The sequence below is a fragment of the Pempheris klunzingeri genome, chromosome 10 (assembly GCF_042242105.1).
Source record: "Pempheris klunzingeri isolate RE-2024b chromosome 10, fPemKlu1.hap1, whole genome shotgun sequence".
NCBI lineage: Eukaryota > Metazoa > Chordata > Actinopteri > Acropomatiformes > Pempheridae > Pempheris > Pempheris klunzingeri.
In genome coordinates, this window is record NC_092021.1 from 9,286,428 (window position 1) to 9,313,354 (window position 26,927).

The 26,927-nt window shown below is 41.4% G+C and overlaps 4 protein-coding genes across 4 annotated transcripts in view; 1 reads left to right on the forward strand and 3 right to left on the reverse strand.

Moving 5' to 3' along the window:
* Positions 1-5,916, reverse strand: part of dnah7 (dynein, axonemal, heavy chain 7) — a 72,539-nt gene extending 66,623 nt beyond the window's left edge. Inside the window, exons 1-11 of the mRNA XM_070838340.1 lie at positions 5,848-5,916; positions 5,529-5,619; positions 5,200-5,374; positions 4,781-4,868; positions 4,205-4,385; positions 4,004-4,076; positions 3,637-3,762; positions 2,779-2,898; positions 1,627-1,810; positions 1,294-1,473; positions 218-490 (exon numbers count right to left, since the gene is read on the reverse strand). Coding sequence (XP_070694441.1) covers positions 218-490; positions 1,294-1,473; positions 1,627-1,810; positions 2,779-2,898; positions 3,637-3,762; positions 4,004-4,076; positions 4,205-4,385; positions 4,781-4,868; positions 5,200-5,374; positions 5,529-5,619; positions 5,848-5,916 — 1,560 coding nt within the window. The remainder of the gene's footprint in view (positions 1-217; positions 491-1,293; positions 1,474-1,626; positions 1,811-2,778; positions 2,899-3,636; positions 3,763-4,003; positions 4,077-4,204; positions 4,386-4,780; positions 4,869-5,199; positions 5,375-5,528; positions 5,620-5,847) is intronic.
* Positions 1-26,927, forward strand: part of slc39a10 (solute carrier family 39 member 10) — a 216,687-nt gene that overhangs the window by 97,555 nt on the left and 92,205 nt on the right. The window lies entirely within an intron of this gene.
* Positions 6,519-16,923, reverse strand: esyt3 (extended synaptotagmin-like protein 3). Its single transcript, XM_070837823.1, has 23 exons — positions 16,483-16,923; positions 15,393-15,434; positions 15,074-15,208; positions 14,822-14,898; positions 14,608-14,677; positions 14,432-14,521; positions 14,295-14,350; positions 14,056-14,176; positions 13,721-13,897; positions 13,222-13,304; positions 12,671-12,719; positions 12,394-12,483; positions 12,186-12,248; positions 12,030-12,089; positions 10,812-10,883; positions 10,469-10,555; positions 10,185-10,334; positions 9,709-10,028; positions 9,471-9,569; positions 8,926-9,057; positions 8,659-8,764; positions 8,411-8,460; positions 6,519-7,762 (listed from the first exon to the last, which is right to left on the reverse strand). The coding sequence occupies exons 1-23, from the start codon at positions 16,834-16,836 to the stop codon at positions 7,723-7,725; spliced, it is 2,523 nt and encodes an 840-aa protein (XP_070693924.1). The 5' UTR covers positions 16,837-16,923; the 3' UTR covers positions 6,519-7,722.
* parp14rs1 (poly(ADP-ribose) polymerase family member 14-related sequence 1) overlaps positions 18,942-26,927 on the reverse strand; it is a 12,836-nt gene continuing 4,850 nt past the window's right edge. The window contains exons 6-17 of the mRNA XM_070837774.1: positions 24,865-26,927; positions 24,370-24,600; positions 23,454-23,675; positions 22,824-22,902; positions 22,481-22,627; positions 22,230-22,292; positions 21,891-22,067; positions 21,524-21,733; positions 20,806-21,420; positions 20,394-20,530; positions 20,053-20,227; positions 18,942-19,699 (exon numbers count right to left, since the gene is read on the reverse strand). The exon at positions 24,865-26,927 is cut by the window's right edge and continues 189 nt beyond it. Of these exons, the coding sequence (XP_070693875.1) occupies positions 19,416-19,699; positions 20,053-20,227; positions 20,394-20,530; positions 20,806-21,420; positions 21,524-21,733; positions 21,891-22,067; positions 22,230-22,292; positions 22,481-22,627; positions 22,824-22,902; positions 23,454-23,675; positions 24,370-24,600; positions 24,865-26,927 (4,403 nt within the window). The 3' untranslated portion in view covers positions 18,942-19,415. The remainder of the gene's footprint in view (positions 19,700-20,052; positions 20,228-20,393; positions 20,531-20,805; positions 21,421-21,523; positions 21,734-21,890; positions 22,068-22,229; positions 22,293-22,480; positions 22,628-22,823; positions 22,903-23,453; positions 23,676-24,369; positions 24,601-24,864) is intronic.

Genomic DNA, 26,927 nt, shown 5'->3' on the forward strand with positions numbered 1-26,927 from the left:
CAGCTTCATTGCTGTCACTCCACGCCGGCAAACAAGTATTTGTATTGCTATTTGTCCTGTGTAATTTCAGTAAAATTGCACATACTTTACTCTTATAAGTCACGTTTTAAGTTTATTTCGGTATCACCACTAGCTGTCTAAAATACAAATGCAGTGTACAACTGTTATGGCCATCAACTTGTCATTTCTGGTGAGTCCCAACTTGTTAATCAAGTACCTTGCACGATGTGTACTGGATCTGGTCCGTAAGATGCTGGTAGTGCATCACCTCTACCATGATATCCTGGAAGGAGTGGTGCTCACTGAGGAACTGCTCCACATCTTCTTCCGCCTGCCTGGATACCAGTGGTGCATATTTATCATAGTTGCGGACATACTCCTTGGGCCTGACACACTCAGCCCAGAACACCCCGCGCACTTCCTCTTGCTGGGTCTGAACGATCTCTGGCAGGATGATGGGCTTCAGGGTGCTTCCAAACTGGGAAGGTGGCTGATAAGACATGGAGCAAGGTATAAACTCAAGCAGAGAAATAATTGTTTTGCGATTAGCTAGTATGATTCCAAAAAATAGAGTAGGGAATCCACACAACATGATTGTAGGAAAAACCTACCAACCATTGTCACTAATGTCAGATATTACCGTGCTATCAATGAGTTTCAGCATTAGAAAGAAGTTCATGTGTTACATGTAAAAGACTATGTTGATGTACTAATGACTGCACTAATCCAACTTGAGTATCTGCGTTAACAGACAGGAGAATTATCTAACAGAAAAAATGAATTATATTTTTACTGTTGCTGTCACATGTCCTCAAACTAATCCTAGCCTAAGCCCCATTTGTAACCATCTCATTCCTGTGTGGAAACATACTGTTCCACACAGTGGATGAGAAAACAGTTCCAATAAAATGTAAGTCTCGCCTCTGTGTGGCATCTTTGCCTTAATCTGCAGTGCTAAAATAGAATGAAATCATTGCTGCCTGCTGTGGCTAAGCAACACCCACTGCTGATGCAGTTGGCTCACTGCTGAGAGTCTGAGTTCCAGTCTGTATTTTCCCCAAATAGCCACAGGGGAGAGTAATGAGCCCATTCTCACTGCACTCAAAAGCAATGGCAAGTGACATAAAGCTAAGAATGACTGGAAACATGATGCAGGCATAGCATACCCTATTGAGGAAATATGGGGCATAAAGACTTGACCTCCTGCAGTTATTTTACACACAGCCAGTTGCCAGTTTATTAGGTATATACCACACACACACACACACACAAACAATACACCTTTCCTCTTACCATCTCAGGGCATAGTTTGGTTTCCACACGAGGTATCACGCTGATAGACCTGAGCATGACCTCATAGACATTGAGAAGGGCCTCCTCATACAGTTTGAGGTCGGGCTCAAACTTGATCTCCCGGTCTTCCAGGATCAGATGCAGCACAAAGCCTGGGTGCTCATAGGCTCGCTCTGACTGCTAAGGGGGTGGAGAGCAAACCGATACAAGGCAGAAAAAAAGTGCATTGTGAGAAATCACCTGTTCATCTGGGTCAAAATTTACACTTGACTTTATTCCAGCCCAGTCTGTTCTATTCTTTTAAAATATATAGGTTTTTAAGCGTTCTCCTACCGGGTCCTGGGATAATAAGTGTGTATAGTCCCTCATTGAGTCTATTGCAAGGCTCTGCAGCTGGGAGGTCATCAGTGCAGCCGCACAGTTGAAGAAAGACTGCAGCTTGGCCACGTTGCTGGAGGCAGGCACCTGCTTGCGCCTGGACCCCTGGTAGAAAATGTTTTGCACCACAGGAACCCAGCTGGTGGAGAAAAGAGCAAAATCACATTTACGATGACATTCAGAGCATGTGTTAAAACACATTTAATACTCAAACTACAGCTGCAATAGAATAATACACTGGAACTGTTATGATACCAATGGAGAAACTGGGGCAGAGCAAACTGCTGTAAAAAGGTGGAATGAGCAGTATTATGCTGTCTCTTTACACAAAATTCATTAATTCATTCATTCAATAATCAATTTGCACAACTAGTGTTTCTAACCCACATTTATTGCCCCACCATTACCTTAAAGGTTGCTAAATTCAAGTTTCTAAAGAGGCAAAGTCAAACAAGCAATTGTTGTGAAAATGACAGAGCACTGACTTTGTTGAAAAGGTAAGAAATGTATAATGTAGCAGTAGTTGTTCTTATCAAACCAACAAAATATTGCCTCACCACAGCATTGCATTTGGTAAGATTACATCTGGTTATTCTCAGTGTTAACCACTCTTCAGTTTACACAGGAATGACCAAAATGAGTGTTTGCATTTGAGGCATACTGCCTTTATCATTTACTCTGAGTATGAGCTGTGTGACACCACATTTGTATTCAATGGAGGTTTGTATGGAAGATGATACAGCAGAAAAAAGCTTGGGGGTTGTGGAGGAGAACACGTATTTGCGGATGTAATGGCTTCCTATGGCTACCACTCCATGTTACTGCAAAAGAGCTATATTTTACTTGCTTTTACTTTCTTTACCAACTTATAGATGTCTTCTTATAGTGGTCTAGATGTCTGTTCATAACAACTTATCATGCTGATAGGCCATAGAAATACAACGCACCAATTTTGCTATTGCTGCCCTAAGATGAAATTGTGTTTCTTTGTGTTTATTCAAGGAACATTCATTGCATCTGGGCACCAAATCCAAAAAAGACATGCAATTTTGAGTCAATTGTTATTTAACCAAGCACAGGCATCTCAATGTGATAACAAATACTCACTTTTTGAGAAGGATCCCTGAAGCATTATCAACATGTCTGGTGACAATCTGCTGAAACACAGCGAGCTCCATGGACTCCTCTCTGCTGTGGAACTCCTCTACGTCTATCAGGCGGAGATTTCTGCAAGCAGGTCACCTAGCAGGTTAAGATTATGCGCAAATATGGATCTACTACAGCAACTGTATTTTCAGGGATGTGTGACATCCTGAGATAATATGGCAGTGCCACAAATTTTAGAAAGGCAAACATCATCTATTACTGAAAAACTTGTAACAGTTCTGTACATCTGTATGTGTCCATGCTGTTAAAGTAGCAGCAATTTTTTGCAAAAACTGCTTGAGAGCTTGTAATTACTGTGGAAGGTTTGGGAAACTGTCCCCGTAAATCTTACAACCCAAATAAACTATTTCTCCTGAAAACAAGAAAATGATCTACAGTATAGGAGGTTTATTATTTACTCTGTTTGAAAATCTTCCTTTTCAGCAGAAAAGGTGCTTCCTGCTGCCGTTATATTATAATGTTAATGGATCAATATATCAGCAGATAGCATTTTTAATTTATACAAATTAGAGTAACATTCAATTCTGCATAATAACCTGCCATGATAAGTTGTAGAGAGTTTATTGTCTTTATATGCGGGTCACATACAACTGTCTACTTGTCACACATTGTACTTCTGACCTTTAAATCAACTATTATAATATTATAGCTATTAGCACATGGTGTGTTACTTTTCCCAGAAGAACTCACTTAACACACTTAGTCACTTCATTTCAGTTTCATTTTAAATAGTAATAACAAAGAAACCCAAGTTGGGGCTTTAACAAAAGTGACATGTATGTTTTATAGCATACTTACTTGTAATAGACATGCCAATGGTGCAGCACCTGCAGCATGGTGGGGTTGATAGAGTGAAGCTTATCTCTCATTCTCTTTCGCGCATGGACAAAGGTTTTGTTCCATGGTTTTGGCACTACCTCGACTCTGATAGTGAAAGACAACAGAGGGAATGTAAAGAGCATACTTTTTTTCCCCTTTAGCAAAATCTGTGATTCATAATTCCAGTCACTGCTTATGAAAACTCTTTGTATATAAAGGAAAACTAGGATTCTCTATATGGCCTGGTCATGACAGCCATACTACACAGTATGAAGTAAGTAGAGGCACTACTTTCTACTTCTCAAGAAAAACTTGCAACAGTTTCCGCCACATCCTGCTGACTTACTCAAGTCTGTGAGGGGGCAGATCTTTCACTTTGTCCTTTTCATTTTCCCTTAAATCACTAAATGTGTATTTCACTGCAAGGACAAACAAAAAGTATTAAAACAAAAAGTATTTCAGTACCACAGCTATGCGTTACACATCATCCAGTCAACAAATATGTTTGGGTAACACTGTTATTAGAATAGTATAATTAAATAGATACAGATTGCTGTCTTGACGCTGAAGAAGTAGTCCTCCTTGATCTCATCAACCAGCAGCTCCAGCAGTATGCTAAAGCTCCTGAGGTGGCAGGGCACCATTTTCTGAATATTCTCCAGCCAAGAGTCTTCAAGAGGAGCCACATTCACCATGTCTATCCCCTTCTGGATGTAGTACTTATATCTCTGACAGGACAGAATATTAGAAGCCATTTTGATTAGCAGCAAGGAAATATTGAGCAAAACCGTACATGACATGAGCTAAATCTATATATTTTTTGCTATATTTCTGGTCACTGATTCATGTGTCAAGTGTACCACTGCACAGACAAAGATATGGTCATAGAACGATATTTTTTTTTACATTACAAAAAGGCTGCACTAAGAAAGAAACAAACCTAGCAACTGCAACCACAGAGACCAACAACACAAAACAGTGATTAAAAGGCCATATCAGGTGTCTTGAAAAGATTATGTGAAAATAAATAAAGAAATAGATGGGCACAACACTGTTTCATTATTGACAAATACTCAAAAAAGAGGGCTTGTAATATAGCATATAGGATTGTCTGGCGTCTCACCATTTCATGGTTCTCCTTTGTCGTAAACTTGGGAGAGCCACATTGTGGAGAGTTGCCATCCTCCTCCTCCTCCTCCTCCTCCTGCTGGCTAAAAAGAACATTAAAAATGACAAAATGAGAATTAAAGCAAATGTCAGTTTATTAATATACACAGTATTTTACTATCCGAAGCAGTGTAATGTAGCACTTTTTTGGTCTTCGGTGTAGTTCACTGTAAAAGTTCACTTCAAAAGGGTTTTGCCCACATACTTTGACATAAAAAGCAAATTCAACATCTGATTTCATCCAAGTGGTAGTAGTTAGTTATGTTGTTTGTGTACTTCCAAACTATCTGGACACAGTGATGTAGAGATGAATAAATACAGAAACCGAAATAATTGAGCTTAAAAGACTACAAAAACAAAAATAGTGCAACTCACTATATGAACTTGATCAGAGTTTCGCGGAGATTCTTGTGCTTTTTCCTGAGTTGTATGTGGGTGCTGATGCAGGAGGACCCTGGGATCTGCAGTGCCTTTCTGCTCTGGAGCAGGTTCTGACCTTCTCCATACCTTTTACTTGGTCTGCTGTCTGCCCCTTCAGTCAGCCCATCACCTATAGCACACAAAAGGTCAAGTTACAAAAGACAGCAGTGTCTGAGAATATGTGATCATAACATTGATGCACGAGTTGTTGTAAAATCTCTATTTTCTTATCACAGCAAAAAATAATTACCAAGCTAACACAAAACTTTGAACATTGAACCCACTTTTCAAAGCAGCTTCAGTTCCTTGAGGTCTGAGTGGGGGACACAGCGAAAATGACGGTTTTGTTTCCATCCACGGCTGTTTTCTGTGGACCTGGACAACAAGTTAGTTAGTTTGGTGTAGGAGTAATATGGGTAAGACATTTTTTTAAGTTATTTTAAGTGTTAAATATCCATAAATGTGACCTATTTATACAATGACTGAAAAAGTTAGCTTAAAGTCATGGCCGGATAAGTGGCAGACAAGTCAGTTAACGACAAGTTTTGGCACGATAACAGACCGACATTTGTCCAACCTAGGTAACCTGTTTTCTGAACTTACCTGTGGTGAATTTGGTGGCAAGACGGCTAAAGTATCCCTGATGTTTGTTTTCTTTCTGGCTGAACTCATGTTGGTATTAGTGCATACTCACACTAACTATGAGCTAACGCTCTTTAACTTAACCCTTCTACTGTTGCTAGGAACGTTGCTAAGGAAGCAACGGTGGGCTCGCGTGAACTCCCAGCAGGAGTTGCGGATATTTTGATCTGTGCAGAAATCCGTGGTATAAATACAACGCTTTGTGAGTTAATGGTAGAACAACGGAGGCAAGACCTCGGTACAGTTTGATGTCTGTCAATATTCTATCAAACAATGTAACATTAACTTTTCGGAGTTTCAGCGCCCCTAGCAACAAGTGTTTAATGAGGGCGCACAGCCTAGTGATGGAATAGTCCATTAATGTGTAGCATGCGGGGGGGGGGGAGAAAACCATTGACGTGATAAAATAAGCGGAGGGAATTCTGTGAGATGTTAGAGAGTGAATGGATATATATTAGAATAGGTACCTTGCAACTATGGTGAGGTCCGGCCCAGCTTTTCTCTTACCTCATAATTGAAAAGAGCATTTGGTGGGGTCACAGGGTGCACCCTTACACTGTGGGTGCACCCTTACACTGTGGGTGCACCTCACATCACATGGCTTATACATACAGACAGGCAACTGAAACAAATCAACATTAAAAGCTTGGAAATGTTTATTTACCATCAAAATGCCACATTTGGGAACTTTTCATAACTTCTTCAGCTGGTGAATAATTTAAATGAGCAACATCATTAGTCAAGACAACTTTTTACATGACTACCACAGCTCTGTTCTAGGCTAAATGTATGTCTTACAATGTATTGTGATTTTTCCATGTCACAATGAAATAATATGCTTTTGTGAAGTTAAACCCTACATAAATACAGATCGCTGTTTTATCAGTAAACCTTGTCAAAACCAAGTTCAATAATTAAACAGGGATGAATAAAAGCTTGTTTATTAAGTTGTATAAATCAATTTCCTGGAAACAGATGTAAACCATCCATTGAATAGTTTAGTTAAAGACCATGTGGTAAATCAGAGTTTAAAAGACGTACTACTCATTCCCTCATTAACTATGGTCAGTTCTCTTTGTGCAAAGAACTATATCTCGTGACTTGCTCGGATGCAGCTTCACATCAGTATTTGGCTTCTTCCACCTGCGAATATGTGTGTCAGTGTGTATTAAAGCCTATTAACCCTTCCTCACTGTGTAATGATTCTCCTGAATTGCTGTAGCAGACATACATTTTTCTCACTACATTACATTAAAAATGTCATTATATCTATTTACATGAAAATACAAAAGGATAACTTTGGCTCACATCAACTCAAAAAACATCACCTGAATGGAAACATGAATTACATTCTCTTTGTCCATGGAAAAGAAATAGCTTAGCAATAGCATTAATATTCAGGATTATTTGGTTTATGCTTGTCAACCCAAACAAGCTACAATAGCTTGGATCATAAATTGATGCTCTGCTTATGCTATCATTATCTGGGATACTGAAGCATATCTAAAGCTCTTATCTGCAGCAATTTGTCTGCTCTGTTTAAGATCATTTAGAACAGTATATTTTGTTAAATCGTGGTGGATATCGTGGAAAAGATGCAATTAAACATTTCTTTCAAAGACCTTATAGAAGCCTGTGGTTTGCAATATTACAGTTAGTGTCCTTGATCGTATGCACTTTGACACACAGTGCCTCAGTATCTGACTCTTGTCAGTGATGATAGAGAAGACAAAGCAATATGCAACTCTCCAAGCATTTATCAGGCCTGCATTTGGCCTTGCAGTGACTCAGGAGCTGCGCTTTAAGCTGCAAACAGATGTTTTACAGCAAGAGCCACTAGCTGAATTTCTTCAGTCCAGGCAGTGTAAGCTCGTACCTGAAGAGGAAAGAGAAATCAAATGTTCACAGATTTATACTTGAACCAAATAAGCCATTTGTATCTCCACATACATTTTATTGACCTAAAAAGGTCTTTGCCCGTCAACCAGACAAACAGTAGTCGTCATTTATTTCTGATGTTTGCTGTTGCCAGATTAAAGGTATAGTTTGACATTTTTGAAAATATGTTTTATCAGTGCAAGTAATATGTATTGAAATTGCACATATTATTATGCAAGCTTTAGAGGTGCTTGTAGCAGGATTTTGTTAACTTTAGATGGAGCCACGGTTGCCGTTTCCCCTTTATGCAAGGCTAAGCTAACCATCTGCTTCATTTTACTGTACAGACTTGAGAGTGGTATCGATTAACTCTCTGCAAGAAGATGAGTGCATGTATCACAAAGCCAAATTATTGCCTTTAAAGAAACTGGTTATGCAGGGTTTTTTTTTATGTTGAACAGAGAAATGAGAAGTCTGAGTGCTTCAAAATGTAAACGATGACTGTTGAAGTGTTGGTGCTTCAATCCAACATACTTCATAGACGTCAAACTCCACTTGGTGTGCCACTCAGAACATAACCCTGAGTATTGTTTGACTACTTCTCTCAGATCATAGAAAAGTAGAAAAGTAGAAAAAGGACCCATACCATTTTGTGACACCTTTGGCCAGATCTAGCTGTGAAAGATCTAGCATCACCTGGCAGAGGACAGAGCAACATAAAAGAGTTAATTATCCAGACTGAGTGGCAAACTGCAAAAGTGTGACATGATGAATGTATTAAATAAAAACACTCACAACATTGAACCATAATCCACAAATATTTTCACAAATAGTCACCTGAGCAATGACTGTGTAACAGCACAGAGCATTTCAACTGCCGATAGCATTACCTACCATGCCAATGTCCTTTCTCTCCCGAGTGTGGAACATCTTGTTATTTTTCACTGACACATCCAGCTTCCTAGTTTGTGCTTCCTCAAGTGACACATCAAATTCAAACCTGTGAAAGGAGGTTGGCAGAAAGTTCCAGTTTCAACTTCGGAGCCTTAAACATACGGTGGCTCCTTCAAGTTGGTGATCAGAAAAACAACTGATAAAGCTGTCAGTTATGCTTATTTTATCCTATTAGATAGGATGGTAGGAGGAATCCAGTAAGCTTACTTGTCATTGAAGACGGGATTGACTGTCCTCTTCTTGACGTGTGTCTTCTTGCGGTGTCTCCAGGATTGGTCAGGGAGCAAATACAGGCGGACATAAGAGTCTGTGCCATTCTCGCTGCAGGGGACTAAGTTCCTGTACACACAACAGGTCATTATAGCTGGCTTTTCCTTTTTATAGTTCGTTTGAACAACTACATATGAAAAGAAAACCATTTGTGTGATTAATTCTGGCAGTTTCCTCTTTTGTTATGTTGGAAACTGTCCAAGGAAATGGTGACTATTCTAACGGTTTTTGATGTTGTGCCAAGGACTGACAAAAAAATTATGCTAAGTCAGTCTTAAATTCATGCCTACAACCTCATATCGTGGTCACATATTGTATATATTGTGGCTATATAGGCAGAATGTAAGCATTTGTACAATATTTCATCAAAGGGACTGTTAAAGTTATTATTATTATCATTATTATTATGTTTTAATCACAGACATTGAAATAGTTTTAGTGCTGCTGGGAAACACTGGCGATGCTGTTTTTTTCTGATGTACCTGCAGCCGTTAACCAGGATGATGAGTTTATTCCTCAGGGTGGCATAGCGTACAGTCAGGTGGATCTCCCCAAATGAACCTTGGTGGTTCCTGATGGCCCTTTAGTAATAAAAACATTTGTAATTGTCACTTTCACTACCTAATTCTTGCTAAAAAAGTTTATTTATGGTCAGACGTTGGCACAGTTCAAGGAGAGAAAAAGACACGTGGGCAACGTGGACCAAACCTATAGACTCACTCTGGATACGAGGCTCCCTCTGAAATGTCCAAACGTGACGAAGCGATGGAGTTCTCCGACAGCAGGCTGTGGGAGTCAAAGCGGCGCATGTTTAATAAGGAAGAAGGTGAGCGGTGAGTTGGATAGCCTTCATCAGAGCCATTATGGAGATCAACTGCTGGGGTCGGATATGAGGCTTGGGCAGCAGGGCTGGAGGGTGCTGTGACAGGGGCAGCTGAGTCGGGGCCGTTGACTCCTTGGTTGGTGCGCGGCCCTTCTTCTTTGACTTGAGGAGGAGGATTGAGGATAATTTTGGGTGGAGGCTTTTCCACAGTGAGAATCTGTTGTGGGATTGAGGATATGGCAAATGTCAGTGGCACAAGGTCGCACTTGATCTCATGATTATTTTAGCTGGAAATAGGAACAGGGAGCAACTGAATGTCATGTTGGTATCTTAGTACTGAATATGTGATGTGACTGTCATGACATGTACCCACCCTGAGAGTGGCTTTCAGCTTGATCTGGCTGTTTGCTCCAGAGCGCTCCAGCAGGAAGCGCTGGTCTAGGGCCATGTCGGAGGTGTTGAGGAGGCGATTCAGGGGCAACCTGAAGATGCCAAGCTGAGTCTTCTTCTCGTGCTCTTTTACCTGGACCAAGAGAACAACAAATAAAACCAACCAAGCAGGGAAAGGACAAGGTTTTATACCCCCTGAGGATATCTGACTGACTGACTGATTGACGAGAGCAAAACTGTTACAGTTTCCTCCTTTAAGTGACAAACCTGAACAGAGAGCTGCTGTGTTTTGATATTATGCACGAAGAAGGTGAAGCCCTCCTCCCACACCGGGTCTTTAGATGCATAGACAACCTGTGGAAAGCGACAGGTAATAACCACAACTGAATGGTTTCATTGCAAAAGGCGACGCAGCGTTTCAGTCGAGTGTTCGCACTTGTGTGAGCAATATTTCTAAAACCCGACTTGAAATGAAACCTTTCAGTATGACAGTGACATGTGTGCCCTCTTGGGCTCGGCTAAAATACATCAAAACAACTACACACATTAATTAAAAGATTTAATGAGTTGAACAGGAAAATGTTTTTTTTTTTTTTTTTTTTAAATGTACCTTGCTTTTCTGAACGTCGTCATCAATGGAAAGCTCCACAAAGGAGTTTGGGCAGGCGGTTCTCTTTGTGAGCTGCAAACAAAGCAAATCAGTGAGAGAGTGTGTGATACAGAGACATGAAGTGTTTATTGCTGGAGAGGAATGTGAGCGCTACTGGTGTTTGCCACAACGAGCACGAGCATGGCTGACCCTCATTTCAACAACATTCCAAGGAGGAAGAAAAATGCAGAGGTCGATGCAGACACGTGCAAGGTTTCAACAGTAACCTTCACTGAACTCAACGTGTTGGCTGAGCCTGTAAAAATACATTAACTGAACAAATGTTACAACCACATCACAATAACTGCCCCCTTGGAAATGGTTTGTAGCTCCTCTTAATCCACCGGACATTAACAAACCAGCATTAGGACAAGGTTATTTTTGTAGTTTTCCTCTGCTATGTTTGCTATCACAGAATGCAGCTCAGGAAAATGAAACCTTAACATGAGAAAAGTTAGCACAGTGGCTGTGTTTTCACACAATGACCAGCAGAGGGCATTCAGAGGCCGTAGCTGCTACTGACAGTTGAAGTGAGGAGGTCAAAAAGTGTCCTTAAATAATTGTTACAGTTTGATTAGACTTCCCTCAGTCACCATATGGATGGGGAACAAGTTTGAGTAGGTTACATGTTTGTCACAGAAACAGCAAAGTGATCTGCGACCTCAAAGGCGTTTATTGAAATTCCTAACAAATACAAGCCTACACTTGCTTCACAAAGAGGGCAAATGAGTACAGATATAACCATTGTTTGACTTGCCCAACAAAGTCCTCACCACAACAGTGCTCACTCAGTAACTCAGTTCACTGTTTCCTTAGGTTGGGAAACTCCACCTCAACAGGGGACATGAACACCAGCTGGTAACAACACACCCACGTAAAATGACAGGCATGCACCAGACGAACGGGAAATACCAGCTGTGCACCTGGAGCACTAACAGAAAACATCTGATCTGACTGAGACTATTGTCTGACATCGACATACAAAGAAACCACCATTTATAAGGCAGGAAAGTGAAAGAGGAGCTGTGTTACAGCCTGATTTAACCCTCAAAGAATAAACAGTTTCCATCACTCTACAGTCACAGAAACACCCTCCTCTGAAATGAGCTGCACAACTTCAACAACAATATGGAACTACGAATACAGTAGCTCTGAAACTGGCTCGTGATCTCGTCTCACCCGGGCTTCCTTTGCGTGCCTCCCGTGTTTCTGAAGCTCGGTGATCTCACTGTGGCTGCTCTGGAGACGAACACAAGAGTACGCATCAGCACACGTGTCCGTCCGTCTTGGATCATCTGCTCACAACAACATCTTCCCCGACTAGCAGCTACTTACTGGTATGTTTGATGCGCTGTCCAGATACACTGCAAGCATGGCACAAGCAAGGCCGTCTGTGGACTGGAGGAGAGTGATGGCAGAGAGAGCAGCACGTAAAAAAAAAGGACTCAGTAAAGAGAGGCAAAGTCGTGGCCTAGAAGATTGACAAGTAGAATAAGTGCCTGGTGACGTCGAACATGAACACTGGTGAAAACAGTGAGGCTACCTCCATCAGCAGGCTGGGGTCAGTCTTAAGAGAAAACCACTGGAGCTTGAAGTGAACTTCTCCACTCTGGACGCCTTCCAGAGGAAACCACTACAAGAAGCCAGGAGATTCATCATCCATCACTGCGATCATTTATATCAAGACTTTAATTAAATGAAAACAGTACAATGTGACTTCCTGTAAACATTTTGAGAGTACTACTCTGTTCCAAAAGGTAGTACAAGTACACACAAATCACTTTATTCAGTGTATCCACAGTATTAACTAAAAGGTTCACCTGATCCATTTCTTTCTCCCTCTTCACGTCTCCCAAATCAAGTGCATACCTACAAGAAGGTGGCGATGGAAAATGATAACGATGTTTAGTGAATCCCACATAGCACTGATATTTAAAACAAATATATATTTTCAGCATTAATGCCATACATTGTTCCACAGCACCACTCAGCTATGTTCTCTTAAAACATGTGTTGGACAAGCTGCTGTGCTGCATGTTTTCTTTCAAATAACATCCCGTGAGGATACAAATGACTTCAGACCTCTTTTTTTAAGTGAAAAGTTTTTGTTTTCTCTTTTCTGTTTGTGGTCTGATTTCAGATGAATAGCTTTTTTAAAAATCATTTCCTCTCCTCACTAATAATTACAAAGTAATACAGACACTAACGGTAAGAGGAGTTGCGTTTTGTTATGTAGTGCAATGATGGGATATATGGTGTCTTCCATTTTTGAGGGACTCTTAAATGTCATGTATATAATAAAGTGAAAACAATCCATGTGACTCAAACAGCATCAGCCCTTCTTGTTTGCTCAGTTATTAGATTTTTTTACCTTCCGATGAAGTCATCTTTATCTGTGTCCTCGTCAAATAGCTCCACCTCCAACTCCTGCCCCGGGGCCTCATGGACAACAAACTGCACACAAATAAAGCAAAGGTGGATCTTACTAAATGTTTTTCAGAAAAAAGGCAACATTGGATGGTGAACATTACACCTGGAAGTGCAGTTGGTACTACAAAATAAGCAGCATTGTCACATGCTGGAGACAACCTCAGCTTTCAAACAATTAGTTGCTCACAGCGATATGAGCAGCTCTTGAATGCAGTCTGTGACACGTACGCAGTATTTGGCTTTACCTTCCACCAACAGGGAAGTGTGTGATGGAATGTCAGCAATTCAAGTGATTTTGCATACCAGAGTCCACGCAGGAGTACAGGGTGAGAAAAAAAAAAAAAGGCTTAACCTTCATGCATTTTGAACTTTGTCTCGGGGGTAAGAGTTTTAAAGAGCGATCATATTACTGAAAACAAAAGTATGAGGATGTGCTCTACCTCGTACACTTCATTCCACCTGGGGTGCAAGTTCTCTTTGACCGTCTTGCTTTGGAAATGCCGGTTGCCGACTCTGAGTGTTGCATAGGGGTCCGACTTGCCTTTCACCAGACCCATCATGTATGTGTCCTTAGCCACCAGGTCTCTGGCCTCCAGCAGGTGGACCCTCACCACACCCTGAGGAGCAGGCAGGGAAAGCAAGATTCAAACTAACTGTACAGTCTCGCTTGAACGTCTTCACGTAGTTATTGGAACTTATGAAAAGAGAAACGTACAATTATCAAAATGACATCCAAAGTTTAACCGTGGGAGTGTGGAAAGTATATCTTACATACACGAGGCAGTGGGAACCTCATCTGGTCCACTTTGACCTGGTCGATAAGGGGCACGCACATGCGGTTAGGCAACACCATGAGCGAAGCGATGATGTCCATGATGGTGTCCTCAGACAACGAACTGGAAGGGGACACGAGACGAGAGCTTTACACAGTTGGGGCGACCACTAAGACTCTGTTAAAGCCAACAAGAGGGGACTGGCAGTGTAGCAGTTAGGGGGTTTTCTGCAGGAACTGACCTGAAACCAGGGCTGTCCAAAAGGTTGGTCATGCCAGTCCAGTTGATTTGAAGGGTCTGGAAAAAAATATTTTTATTGCTTAAAACTTGGCCATAATTGATGATCAAAGGGTAATGACAAAGTCTGTAGGCACTCACAGGGCGGCGAATGAAAAAAAAGGTGACTCCTCCCACCAGTGGTGCTTGACCAATGAGCGGCTCTAAAATGACCCTCAGCATCCCCTGGAGCTGGAAGATACAGGACAAGTTTTACAAAACTAGAGAACACACATGATGATGATGAGGGTCATGGAAAAAAGACATGAGGCGCCCACTTTAAGTCCTTTGACACCTGCTGTGATTGGATCCTTCAACACGGCGTCGATGTCCACATCGCCGTCATAACTGCAAAGTGAACAGTTCTGGTGAGCGGTGACACCATGACAAAACACCAGGTATGGTATGTTACCGTCTCAGTAACACCAAGACAGTAACACACCAAAGGACAAAACAGACACAGCTCTGAAGTGAGAAATGGGTCTAACCAACCTTATGTTCAAGTCCAGAATCACCTCCCGCTGGTCCACCTCATGTGTGTATGCTTTCATTCCAGTGATCCTGAGAGGCTGGAATCAGGGATAACATTTTAAAGATGTCTCATCAACCCTCTTTAATGAGACACTATACTCTCAAGTTATCAGATACAGTTGTGAAGCCTGGCAGGAAGTAGTTGTACTGTTGAGCACACAGTAGTGCAGCAATATCCAGGAGGAGTTAAATGGGAGACAAATGCAAACTCACTATGTGTCCAAAGTGGACCTTGCTAAAGGAGAATGTTTTGAGCGCAGAGCTGGAGAGCCTGACAGACTGCTGGATGTTCTCTTTGAGGAGCTTCTCCATGTACATCCCAAAGAAAGGCCAGGCCTGCTCCAACACCTGAGCACATACAGCAAAACAGTGCATGTGAAAACACCCTGACTCCACGCCTTAATCAAACAGAAAATATTATTTCACTCGCACTTTTAAATAGAGGGAATTCTTAAAGACACAATGCATTAAGCTGTTTCCATAACATTGGAAAACAGAAAGAGGTAAGAGGATGACGATTTTGATACTGTACCTTGTTGACCCAGTCAACTTTCTCAACATCAGGAAAGTGGACCTTAGAAAATAAATGATACTGAAGTTAGAGGTGTGTCTGCAAGTATTTGTCCAACCAAAACAACATGGTGGCATGCATGATAGTGGGGACAGAAGACATAATCATGTGAGTAATTATTAACTCTCCATCATGCATAAGATGTCTTAGGAGCACAATTATGGTCAACAAAAAAAATCAGTCAAGTGAAAAAAAAAAAAAAAAATCAAAAGTGCTTTTATCAGACTGGTGGATCCAACTCAGAAAAAGTTTTTTTTCCCATTTCAGAAATTTGATTGCATTCCTTAGTGAAACTGGACATGGAGAAGCATGGCGGGTGCTCGTCGTTCAGGGCTTACCAAAGCTTCTTCGCAGCATCAAAACTGTGGACTGCAACAGAGGTTTGGAGTCATGTTCTAATACAGAGCGTGAGATGGTACCACCCCTTATCCCAGCTACGCTCAAGTACCATCAGTACCAGTTCTGATGAAGATGCTAAAGCAGAAAAACGTACCAAAAACACTAAAAGTACATTTTTCAAGACCTATGAATGGGCTAAAATAAGATCCACTGATATAACTGTTAAAGTAATGAATCTTTAAATGATATTCTGCATGTAGTAAAACCTGTGTTTTAATACAAAGAGAGGGAGTTGCATGACACCAACCGCTCCCACCACTAAAATGTAATCACATTCATGATGCACATTACATTCCTCTGAACCCCACTGACTGTCTCTCCCCCCATGTGTCCCTGTGAGTCAGTGGGTGCGGTGCAGAAACCTCATCCTCAACCTCACCTCTGCAAATAACAGCACATTTTGCTGCCTTAACCCACTTTGGAGTCTGGCATGACATGCAAATAAAGTGCACTGTTGTCATGGCAACGGCTGCATGGCATGTCCCACAGTCTGGGACTTGTTTCAGGATGTTTTACACATCTTGGTTTAAAATCAGCAGTGACATCAATGTGACACTGACCCTTTTCAAGGCAGGTCATACTTATCAGAGCCAGTGGAGCTGCTCAGTGATCAGTAGCAGAAGTCTGTGATGTTGCTGTGTGACATACATACCCATGATGCCATCTGTAAGGCACTTCGCAGCTCCTTGCTGACAACTTGTGTTTCATTGTCCACAAAGTCGATGGCGGTTCCGATCCGTGCGTCTTTCCACTGCCGATTTTTCTTCCACCAGGACACCATCACCATGCACAGCAGCACCCAGCTGATGCTGAGGCCCAGGTATCCCGTCAGATACACGGGGTAGAAGACGATCAGGGCTCGGCTGCAGTAGATCAGGAACTCCATGAGGATGCGGTTGACAGCGGACGGGCTGAGCCTCTCCGCGCCGCCGTGGACGGACGGGCTCTCCCCGGGCCCCGCGCGCTCCGCCGGGCCGCTCGGATACGTCCCTCCGGCGGACGCCATCGGGTCGGACTCCCGCTGGAACCTTGTTCCCTAAGTCCCGGAAGGTTGTTTCAGCTCACAGCCTGCCCAGATTCACGCCTAGTTATTTGCCTCTGTAGGGTAACTCTAAAGGAAAACTAGACAGGGAGGACAATCCAGTGCGCACAAAAGGTGCAGAGGTAAAATGAGTCGTGGTGATCAACTTCAAACTTCCGTGTTTGAAAACTTCCGACAGACAGGTAGACACACCTGCGCACATGGGTGGGACAAAAGAATTCCACCCTGAAACTGAACGCGCAGAGCCACCTTACATTAAAGGGCACTACTTTTTGGCAGCTTCTTTGTATTTCTGTAGTGTGTGTTTGGCCATCAGGTTAGTTTTGTGACTTTGCTGAATCCACTAAATCATCATCACGTGGCTGGATGAGCTGCAGTGGTGGGTCACTTCTGCTGTCTGCACAGCCACAAATCTCAGTCCCCCTGACTCACAGGAGGAGATGGTAATGAGCAGTGCTGCAGTCAGACCTGCGGGGGGAGCCAGAGAGCAGAGCAGAGCTCCTCACCCTGTTGCAGCTGTGGGACAACAGCTCCGTGACTGTATGGCCTCCCTGTAACACTGTCCCTCTCACTCAGGAGAGACTATAGGCACCTCTATGTTCTGCCAGTGACAACACACATACAGGTAAATCAGCACTTATGCATAAAGTGCATTTTCAAGACCTAAAAAAGAAAGAACTCAAATGCAGGGGCTTAAATAACAATCAGTGAGGCAACACACTTTTTAAGAAATCATATCAAAAGAAGGCATCCCAAGTTAAATTTTGTTTAAAAAGATGCAAATAGAGAGCTTTACTTAGTCTGCACAAAATACCACCACTTTCATAAAAAATGTAATACTACAGGTTTAATGAACTATATTACACTACTCACAAAAAGTTAGGGATATTCAGCTTTCAGGTGAAATTTCAGGATGAACCTAAAATGCATTCTAAACTTTCCAGGTGAACTTAATGTGACCTTCTCTAAACTTTTGAATGCACATGTCCAACTGCTCAGTGTTTCAGTACTTTTTGCACAAGTTGCTGTTCTCTAACAAGGTTTTTAACAGCAACATTCACAACAGGTTTGATCCATGAATCGACCAATACATTTCCTGGTTCAGTTAGAATTGGTATTTAAACAGTCCTCCTCATCCTGCTGTTCACAATCTGACATCATGAGACCAAGACGACACCTAACAGTTGATCAACAGCACCTCAACACTGGAGGCTTCAAACAGGAAGTCCTCAGACGGAGGTGTTCACTGAGCTTAGAGGGTCACAGAGTGTCATCAGGAGGTTGTAACAGTGATACAGAGACTGGAAGAGTCACAGAAAGGAGAGGAGTGGACGTCCTTTGGCCACATCCCAATTTATTGAGACATTGAAATTTTTTGTTGTGGTTTACCTACCACTGTTGTTAGCTTTTCTTTCAATAAATTGTTTAAAATGAAGAAATTACCATTGCATGCTGATACTTAAATTCCCTACTTTCATGATATAATATCACTGTAGCATTCACTTTTTACATTTTCCATATATTTCACCTGAAAGTCGAATATCCCTAACTTTTTGTGAGTAGTGTATAACTGGTTTCTATCTGATTCCACTGGATCTGAAGGAATATTGGAGTAAAGTCATGTTAAGGATTGTTTAGCCTGCTTCAGTTCAATTGGATGATGTGTGACTTACTGTATGATGGTAATATTTCAGCTCCAGAATACACTGTTTGATGGGATGTGTTAAAATGAGCCAAAAACATTTTATTTTCACTTGTTTTTATTTCACTTGCAGCTTCTGGATTTTAGAACATCTTTACAGACATGTTTGTGCTTATTTTTGTTTCTGTATATGGCAATATAGAAATTGTTGTCTTTTCACTTGTTAAGCTCATATGTAATTTAACTGGTTATATATACCCTGAGATAGAAGTCTGCTGTTTAATGACAGAAAAGGAATGTATATCCGTTTCAGGAAATTGCTATAAAATTTAATTGACATTTGTTTGAACTGTAAATCAAAATGTGAAACCTACTCACTTTATAACGTGTGCTGCAGACAAACGCTATAGTAATACAGAAAACACAGTGTGCTTGGATTAATTTTTAATTTATACAGTCTTGTTTACTGGAAGAGCTGTTCACTTTCAATTTTCATTTCAAAACCAAAAGTGATTGTTAACCTGTTTTACAGAAGGGTTCACAGAGAGGCTCTGACTATTATGTGCTTTCCTGGAACAGAGCAGCACTGTCTGTTGTGTCTGTTTGGGCAATCCCCTCGTTTTCTTTTCATTCTTTGAATTCTTGCATGATCGTTCTGTGTTATGTTCATGGAGGCATATGAGGCACCGTATGGGTGTGACTAGTGACCCTTGTGATCTTTTCTAGATGCTTGTAAACTAAGACACGATTATTATTAATTTCTTACATAGTACACTCATTGTAAGCTTAAACAAAATATCTTAAGTAGATGCAAAAACAGAGTAATCAGCTGACAATTAGCAAATGATTAGTTGTTGTGAGGCAGTGTTGAATGCATTTGTTATGCAAGTGCCTGGCAGTGTCACTTGAAGGTAATCAAATATTCAGGGTAAGCCTGGCTGTCATGGAAGATGACAAACATGTTAGGTCCGGGCATTCTGTCCACGACACTGTCGTACTTCTGGAAAGAGACGGGGCCCTTGGCCGGTGGAGCGATCATGTCCTGTTGTCCAGTAGTGTAATCCCCTGTCAGCACTCGACAGAGGTACATGCACTTCTCCCCGGTTGTACTGGGCCTGGAGTAGGTGTCTTGGGCAGAGTAGTTAGCATTGACGGCAAAGTATGTGCCGTTGCCGTAATTAGCAGCTGAAAATGGAATAGCAACAGAAAGTTATTGTATTAAACTGTGCCATAATTGCCTATTATTTGTTTTTTCAAGGTAAATATTAAATAAATGGAAGACAAAAGAAGTGTTATAAAGATCCATTAAAATTACACCTCGTTTCAAAATGTAGCTTTATCAATATTGTTCTATAGCAGCTTTCAATAAGTACCTGAGGCGGCGTATGATTAGATTTATTTAAAAATCTATTTTATTGTAGTGTAAACTCGAACAAGGAATGGAATGTGTTGTGCTGAAACTGTCTTCATGCTTTCAAAAGATATTGAGGAAGCGTCTGATTTAACGATGGCCCATATTTTCAACATAAACTCCTCACCGTTCTTCCCTGCGTAACTCCTGTTGAAGCCGTTTTCCTTGATGGTGTCCACAGTGTCGTGGCTGGTGCCATGGAAGAGGCGTCTCTCGTTGTTCTTGTGACCGTTTCTCACCTCCATGTCACGCTTCTTGATCTGCAGGCTCTTCCACAACACGGGGTTCTGGATCCTCTCAATCTAAGAGGAGGGAAAAGTACATTTTTAGTGGTTTCTGTCTGTTATATAAACCGCCTTTATGCGTATCACAGACTTGATTAATCAAAAGTGTATGTGTGATTGATTTATCAATGTTACCTGATGATGACACAAATGATACATACAGTGCATGTAAAATATAGTCTACCTTAATAACAGTATTTTTGCATGTGGCCTGGAACAGCCTCAGGACCTCAGTGTGCTCAGCTGTCCCAGCATTGATGGCGAGGACGTGACACGAAGTGTTGGCTGGCATGGCATCCCAGCAGTCAGGCACATCTTCATCTAGGGGCATAACACACAATTTTATTTACACTATTCCTGCCATCAGCAATTCACTGACAATATTCTTTGCATTTTTGACCTTAGAAATCTGTCTATGACAACATAATGAAATATAAAAGAATGCATTAAGTGCTGAGAGAGAAACCTGAGGATAATTTAACTGACTCAAAAATCTGATTTGAACGCACTTTATTCTGGCTTCATAGTGGAGACAGGATCCATTTCTATATAATTTTAGTTTGCACTTATTAGAGCACACAGGTAAGACACTGTACCTTTTAGTTTGTCAATGCGCTTTATTTCAAGGGTACGTCCCTGGCTATCAGTGGCAGGTCCGTTTGGCATGGTGACTGTGTAGTTTTGACCCTGGACAGTAACCTTTACACTTGGTAGCTTATTTCCCAGTGCTTGCTCAAGCTCAAAGTTAGCCATGGAATCAAAACTCTGAAACTGAAGCCCCTGCTGCAGGTACTGCCAGTCTGCCACTGTACCCGCCAGCTCCACTTTCTTCCTCAGGTCCTCCTTGTCTCTCGTACTCCTCAGCATGTCATGAATCTCGTTGGTGGCTTTGAGCACGTCCTTGCTGAGCCCCTCGACCTTGACTGAGGCTTGGGAATCCTTGCTCTCAATCCTTATGCTCACGTTCATTGTTTTCTGGATGGCAACGAGGCGCTGGTGGTCGGCATCAGTGAAGCTGAGGATGGCATAGTCTGCAATGCAGATGCTGTTCTGCTCTTTGGATAGCAGGTCGCTGATCCACTGCTTGGCTGAGTTTACTTTAGCCTGTGACTCGCCGCAGATGTGGAAGCAGGCAGGCTCCACTTTCAGAGCCTCAATGACAAAATCCCCTTCTTTCTGTGCCTTGTCAGCACTTGCACCGACAAAAAAAGCTGTACAAACACAATCCAAGATGTACATTAGAATTTAACATTTAAAAAGGTATTCTAGTGCAAAAAATATGAACACCAAAATGATTCTCTTCACTTTACTTACATTTGATTCTTCCCCAGAATCCTACTGTATCTTTCACAGATTCAGTTGCTTCTCTTTGGTGCATACTGTCGTAGAAATCTTTTAGCATGTGTGGCTGGAAAATAACTATCCGGACCGTCTTCAAAGTAGTAGAAGTGTTTTGGTTCAACATATCAATCACTGCATCCAACATAGCATCTGCCACCTGCTTTGCTTGTACATTGCCTTGACCTAAAATGGTGCAGCACACAAAACAGACGGTTAAAAAAAACATTTCTCCATAATGTTTTCTGTGGAGAGGAGGTAATCTGAAGAAAATATTTCCATTTCTGAGATGAGTTTGAGGATAAATGTCAATAGGACATCGCATTCTGCTGATAAATCTCACCTGTGCTGAGGGCAGGAAATGAGACAGATGTGTATGACTTTTTCACACACATTTGGAGTGCATTTTTCACAGCATTGCTGATTTTTACTGGGTTCGTCTGTCCAACTAGGTGGATGATCTTCTTGCACTTGAGGTTGCCTGACTGAGTCATTATCATGCCTGTGTTGGGCTGGGCACCTAAAGGTGTAAACAGTGGATTTTAATGCCTCTGAAGCACTTCCTTTCTGAACAATCTTTAACTACAGAATTGAATTACTGATTGTCTCCTTATTCGTGTCATTAGAAAGCAAGAAAATGTTATGAGTTTGATGTTAACTGTGGGTGTAAATGTTTCTTTACCAAGGTTGTGGCATTCTGTTTCAACAGCCTGACCCGCTGCATCCAGAATAGCCTTAGACACTCCTAGGGAAAGATCAAAATAAATATCACAAAAATCAGTATAAAATAAATATAACTATAAATTAGAGGGCATGATGATTGTGAGAGGACTGATTTTTGTGTCAATATTGATGTTATGATAGGTGGGATTAACGTGTTAAATATGTGCCGTCATTATTTTACTGCAACATCCAGCTCTGGCTATTATTTACCTGTCTTAAGAGAGAAATTTTCATTGGAGGAGTTGATGATGACATCAGTGGTCTCCTTGGTTATATCTCCTGTGACCACCTGTACAGCAACACCTCCCATTTTGGTCTCATGCATTCCTGAGCTCGAGACAACTTTAGAGAAGGGACCTTGAGGCAGTAGACACAAATTAAGTGCAAAAAAACAATAACAATTCAAAGAATTTTATTCAAAATTGTTGTTAGAGAATAGAGAATTTAAAGTGCTTCACTCCATAATGATATGTTTGTTTAGAGAACTGTTGTTTTAATCCTTACACATTTCTATATCAATGATGCATTAAAATGATGAAACAATGTTGTGTACCTTGACTTTGTGGGGAACTTGTGGGCACCGGACCACCTGAGGCATTGGGGAACTTCTTTTTAAACTCGTCACTAAAAACCTGGAGACAGACGGACAAAATATTTGTCATTAAAATCAAAATTGTGAAATCAAATCATGATTATTCATGGCTGGGATTGTTCAATCCATTTGCTCTCAGGAATTTTCTTCATTAGTGACAGCATCTGCCATTCCTTGGCAGAAAATTATGCATGCATGTAATCCAGCGTTACTGTTTTTAACTTAAATTTATCTCATTAATAACAGCCCCTCTTCACTCTATTTATGCTATATCAGAGCTAATTAGAAGCACATTAAAAGCATTCAACTAGTGAAGCACTGGGGGGCTTTTATTGTGAAACAGTTACAGGAATCGTAATGTATTTTCCACTGATGTTAGTGGTAACCACAATAATCCTTTGAATATCTATAGTCATTTGTGTTCTGAGACTTGAAGTATTAAACCACAATTGCTGTTCCCACTTGTAACCATGGGTGTCACCAAACCAACAGTGAGTAAAAACTGAGGGATTATAATTCTAAATTAATTTCTCAAATTTTGGGTTAGCACTTAAGGCTGGTAGTCCTTTAAAGTTGGTTTTCTTTCCTTACCTGGATAGTCTGTGCATCTCCAGAGTAAACAATGATCACAACCTTCTTCAGGTTCTTAGGTTGTGTCTTACTGCTAAATGCCAACAATTCATCCAACATCAAAGAGATTGCAAGGTCTTTCGGGAAACGCAGGTTTCCTGTGCCGATGGCGGGGAAGGATATGGAGGTCAGACCACTTTCCTCTGCCTTGCCCAAACAATCCTTGAAAATGCCACTCAAGGTCTGGAAGCCAAGACATAAATGCTATTAATATTTAGGTGCAAGCTATTGAAAGTGTAGATATGAAGTATGTTACTTCTGAAGTGTTTTGACCTTTCATCAAACTCAGATCAGTATTTAACACAGAACATACAGTGCTTAACAAATGTATTAGACCACCTGTCATAAAAATGAGAAAACACAAATATTTTAGAAATCTGTCAAAAACTTGTTTCAAATTGAACATTGTATTATTATTTATTAGGCAAATAACAAACTGGAACAACTAAATAGTCCTTATTCACATATTTTTAATTCACATATTTTAACCAAAAATCCCTGATTCCTCCTTTCGACCATCTCTTTTGTTATTGAGTTCCAAATAGTTCCTAGCTGTTCCCAGAGACTTGCTTTGGATTAAATTTGTGTGTGATCTATTTTCTAATTCAACAAATCCCAGATCTGTTCGATAGGATTCAAGTCTGGACTTTGACTTGGCCAGTCCATCAGTTCCACTACTCCAGATTCCTTTTACATCATTTCAAATACATCATTCTGATTAAAGAGCTTACACATACTGGTGGGTTAACCATTACAGAACTAAAGTAAAGTTTGGTTATCAGCAATACTGTTAATGTAGGGCAGGGGAGGCAAACACCTTACACTGGGTGGTGGTCAATTAAATTTGTTAAGCACTGTATATGATGTAACACTTCACCTTTTCAGCTGTGCCTTGTCCATTGTCCCAACGAGTGGCAACTGCATGAAAGACGTGTTTGCTCTTCAGGTTGCAGCCATCAGTAACAATGACCTCACCAGCTTTTCCACTAGCATTCTTTGCATTAACCAGCTGCTGAAGTTTGGGTCCAGCCACACTCAAAATGGCATTTGAAACTGCCCCTCTGTTCAATGCAAGATCTTCAAACACAGTATTCACAATCACCTCCGTCTGAGAATGTTAACAGAATGTTATTAGTAGCAAGTTCTTCATTTTACAGCATCTTTATATTGATGAAAGAGCAGTCGAGAATCAGAATCAGAAAAGAATCAGTCAAGCCCTATAAGACCAATCAAGTATGGAGATACTCAAAAGCACCTAGGGATATTAGTAAATGCTACATACTCTAGTGGTCTGAAGTCCCTATGTAGGAATGCTACACTGCTAAACTAACTGCTTGTGCTTACAGAAAGATCATAAAAAGATCCAAATTACCGTGGCATCCTTGATATTTCCTTTGACCAGAATGATGTCCAAGCCCTCTTTGGTCTGCACTTGACCCAAGCAGTTTGGATCAGATCCAGCATGTTTCACAGCTGGGGACTTGGCAGCTTTGGCAGGCACAGTTTGTTGAGAATGACTGACACCTTGATTTCCATACTCCTGTCTGACAGCTGCCTCCATAGCCTGAACAGCACTGTCATCATTGTTCACAAAGTGGATCTTCTTCAGTGTGTTGTCGTCATACTGGTCATCACAGTGTTCTTTCACTGCTTTGATGATGGTGGCTGCACACAGATTGAGAGGAAAGCCTAGGCCTCTGCTGATGGCAGGCAGAGCCACAGAGTCGCAACCGTTCTTTTCAGCAATTTCCAAGCTTCCTTTGACCGCTCTTTTCAGCTGCGCTACAGACTTCTGGTGTTTAGTTGGATCAAACATGGGTGCCACTGTATGAATGACTTTTTTGCAGCAAAGCTGCCCCCCTGCACCAGTTATGACACAGTCTCCAGGCTTGAGCTGTCCTTTGGAATTAATTAGTTTGTCACATTCATCCTGCAACTGAGGGCCAGCAGCATTAAGAAGTGCTCCTGCCAGACCTCCATTATGTTTCAAGTCCTGATTGGAAGAATTAACAACTGCGTGTACTGGGTAGCGGCACATATCTGCCTTGCAGACGGCTATTTCCACTCCATCAGATGTCTGAAGCTGATACTCAGGTTTTGGCACTTGTCTTTGGGTCAAGTTATCCTGTCCATCACTTGTCTCATCAACGAGCTGGACCAGGCAGCTGGTGGCACTTAAGAGTGTGGAAATGTACATGGCTTCTTTTTCCTGAAAGTACATCTTCACTCCAGGCATGGAGACTTTAAAACTTTCAAAGAACACAGAAGAGACCATGTCTTCAAACAAGGTCTTGCACTTTGCAACATCAAGTCTAGTACCACTTAGACAGATGGCCTCCTTTTTATAAGACACCACCACTTTGTTATCGACTTGCTCCAACCAGGATGTGTTGCCTTCTTTAATGTATTCAACAATGGCGTTGGGCTTGACTACAACAGTGTCTTCGACATGAGCATTCTGCGTTAAGAAGTCATCAAGTTCACTGCTAACTTTTACGACACTATCCTTGTGGCCAGACACCACGACTTGCTCACCAGTGGTGTGGATTCGAATTCTCCTGTTTGACTTATTGTTGGCATTCTCTAACTGACTGACCAGATTCTGCCACTCTGGCTTCTCCAGGACATAAATGTCTTCAGCATTAATGTATTGAGACATTAGCAGCCTTCCCAGATGGTCTTCAGCATCATTGAGATCTCCATCAGAAACAGCAAGGAGCTGCACCCTGTGTGCATTTATCTCAAATGCTGCATTTATTCCATTAGATGTGAGGAGAGCATTTGTAAGCTCCTCTTGTTGTTCAGCCTTCAACATGTCAAGTACAAACTTATCAATTTCTAAATTCTGTCGTTTTAAGGCAAACATTGCATCATATATAACTTTGCTTGCTGTCAAAATCTCCTCCCTTAAGCCAGATATCATCAAATACGGACTCTCTTTCCTGAATGACATTTTGAGTTCTGGGTATGTGCGTAGCAGCATGTCCTGAACACCATCTTGACACAGGATGTGGAAAATCGACTTTAACACTTTGATCTCTTCGGTTATGATAGATTTCTCCCTCTGCAGTCGTTTTCCGATCTTGTTTACAACTTCACAAAGAGTTTGCTCTAGTCTGTTGACATCAGCCACAAGGCCAACCACTGATAAGACGCCACCGGCTTTATCAGGCACCACAAATAGATCCTCATTCAGAAGCGTCTGCCTGATCTTCTCCTCAGACTCTTCCCATACCTCTGACCCTGGCTGAAGCTTCAGGGATTTGAATTTTGACAGGGCTTGTGCAAAGGCTGACGTCACAGTATCCCTCCAGTCTTTGATGATGGCTTTGGCATTCTTTTGCTGTAGTAGTGAGGATGTGGGGCTCAAGCGCACATTGGACTGCTCGAGGTTTACGTTGCAGAAGTGTTTTGCCAAGTGACTATGAATGGTCT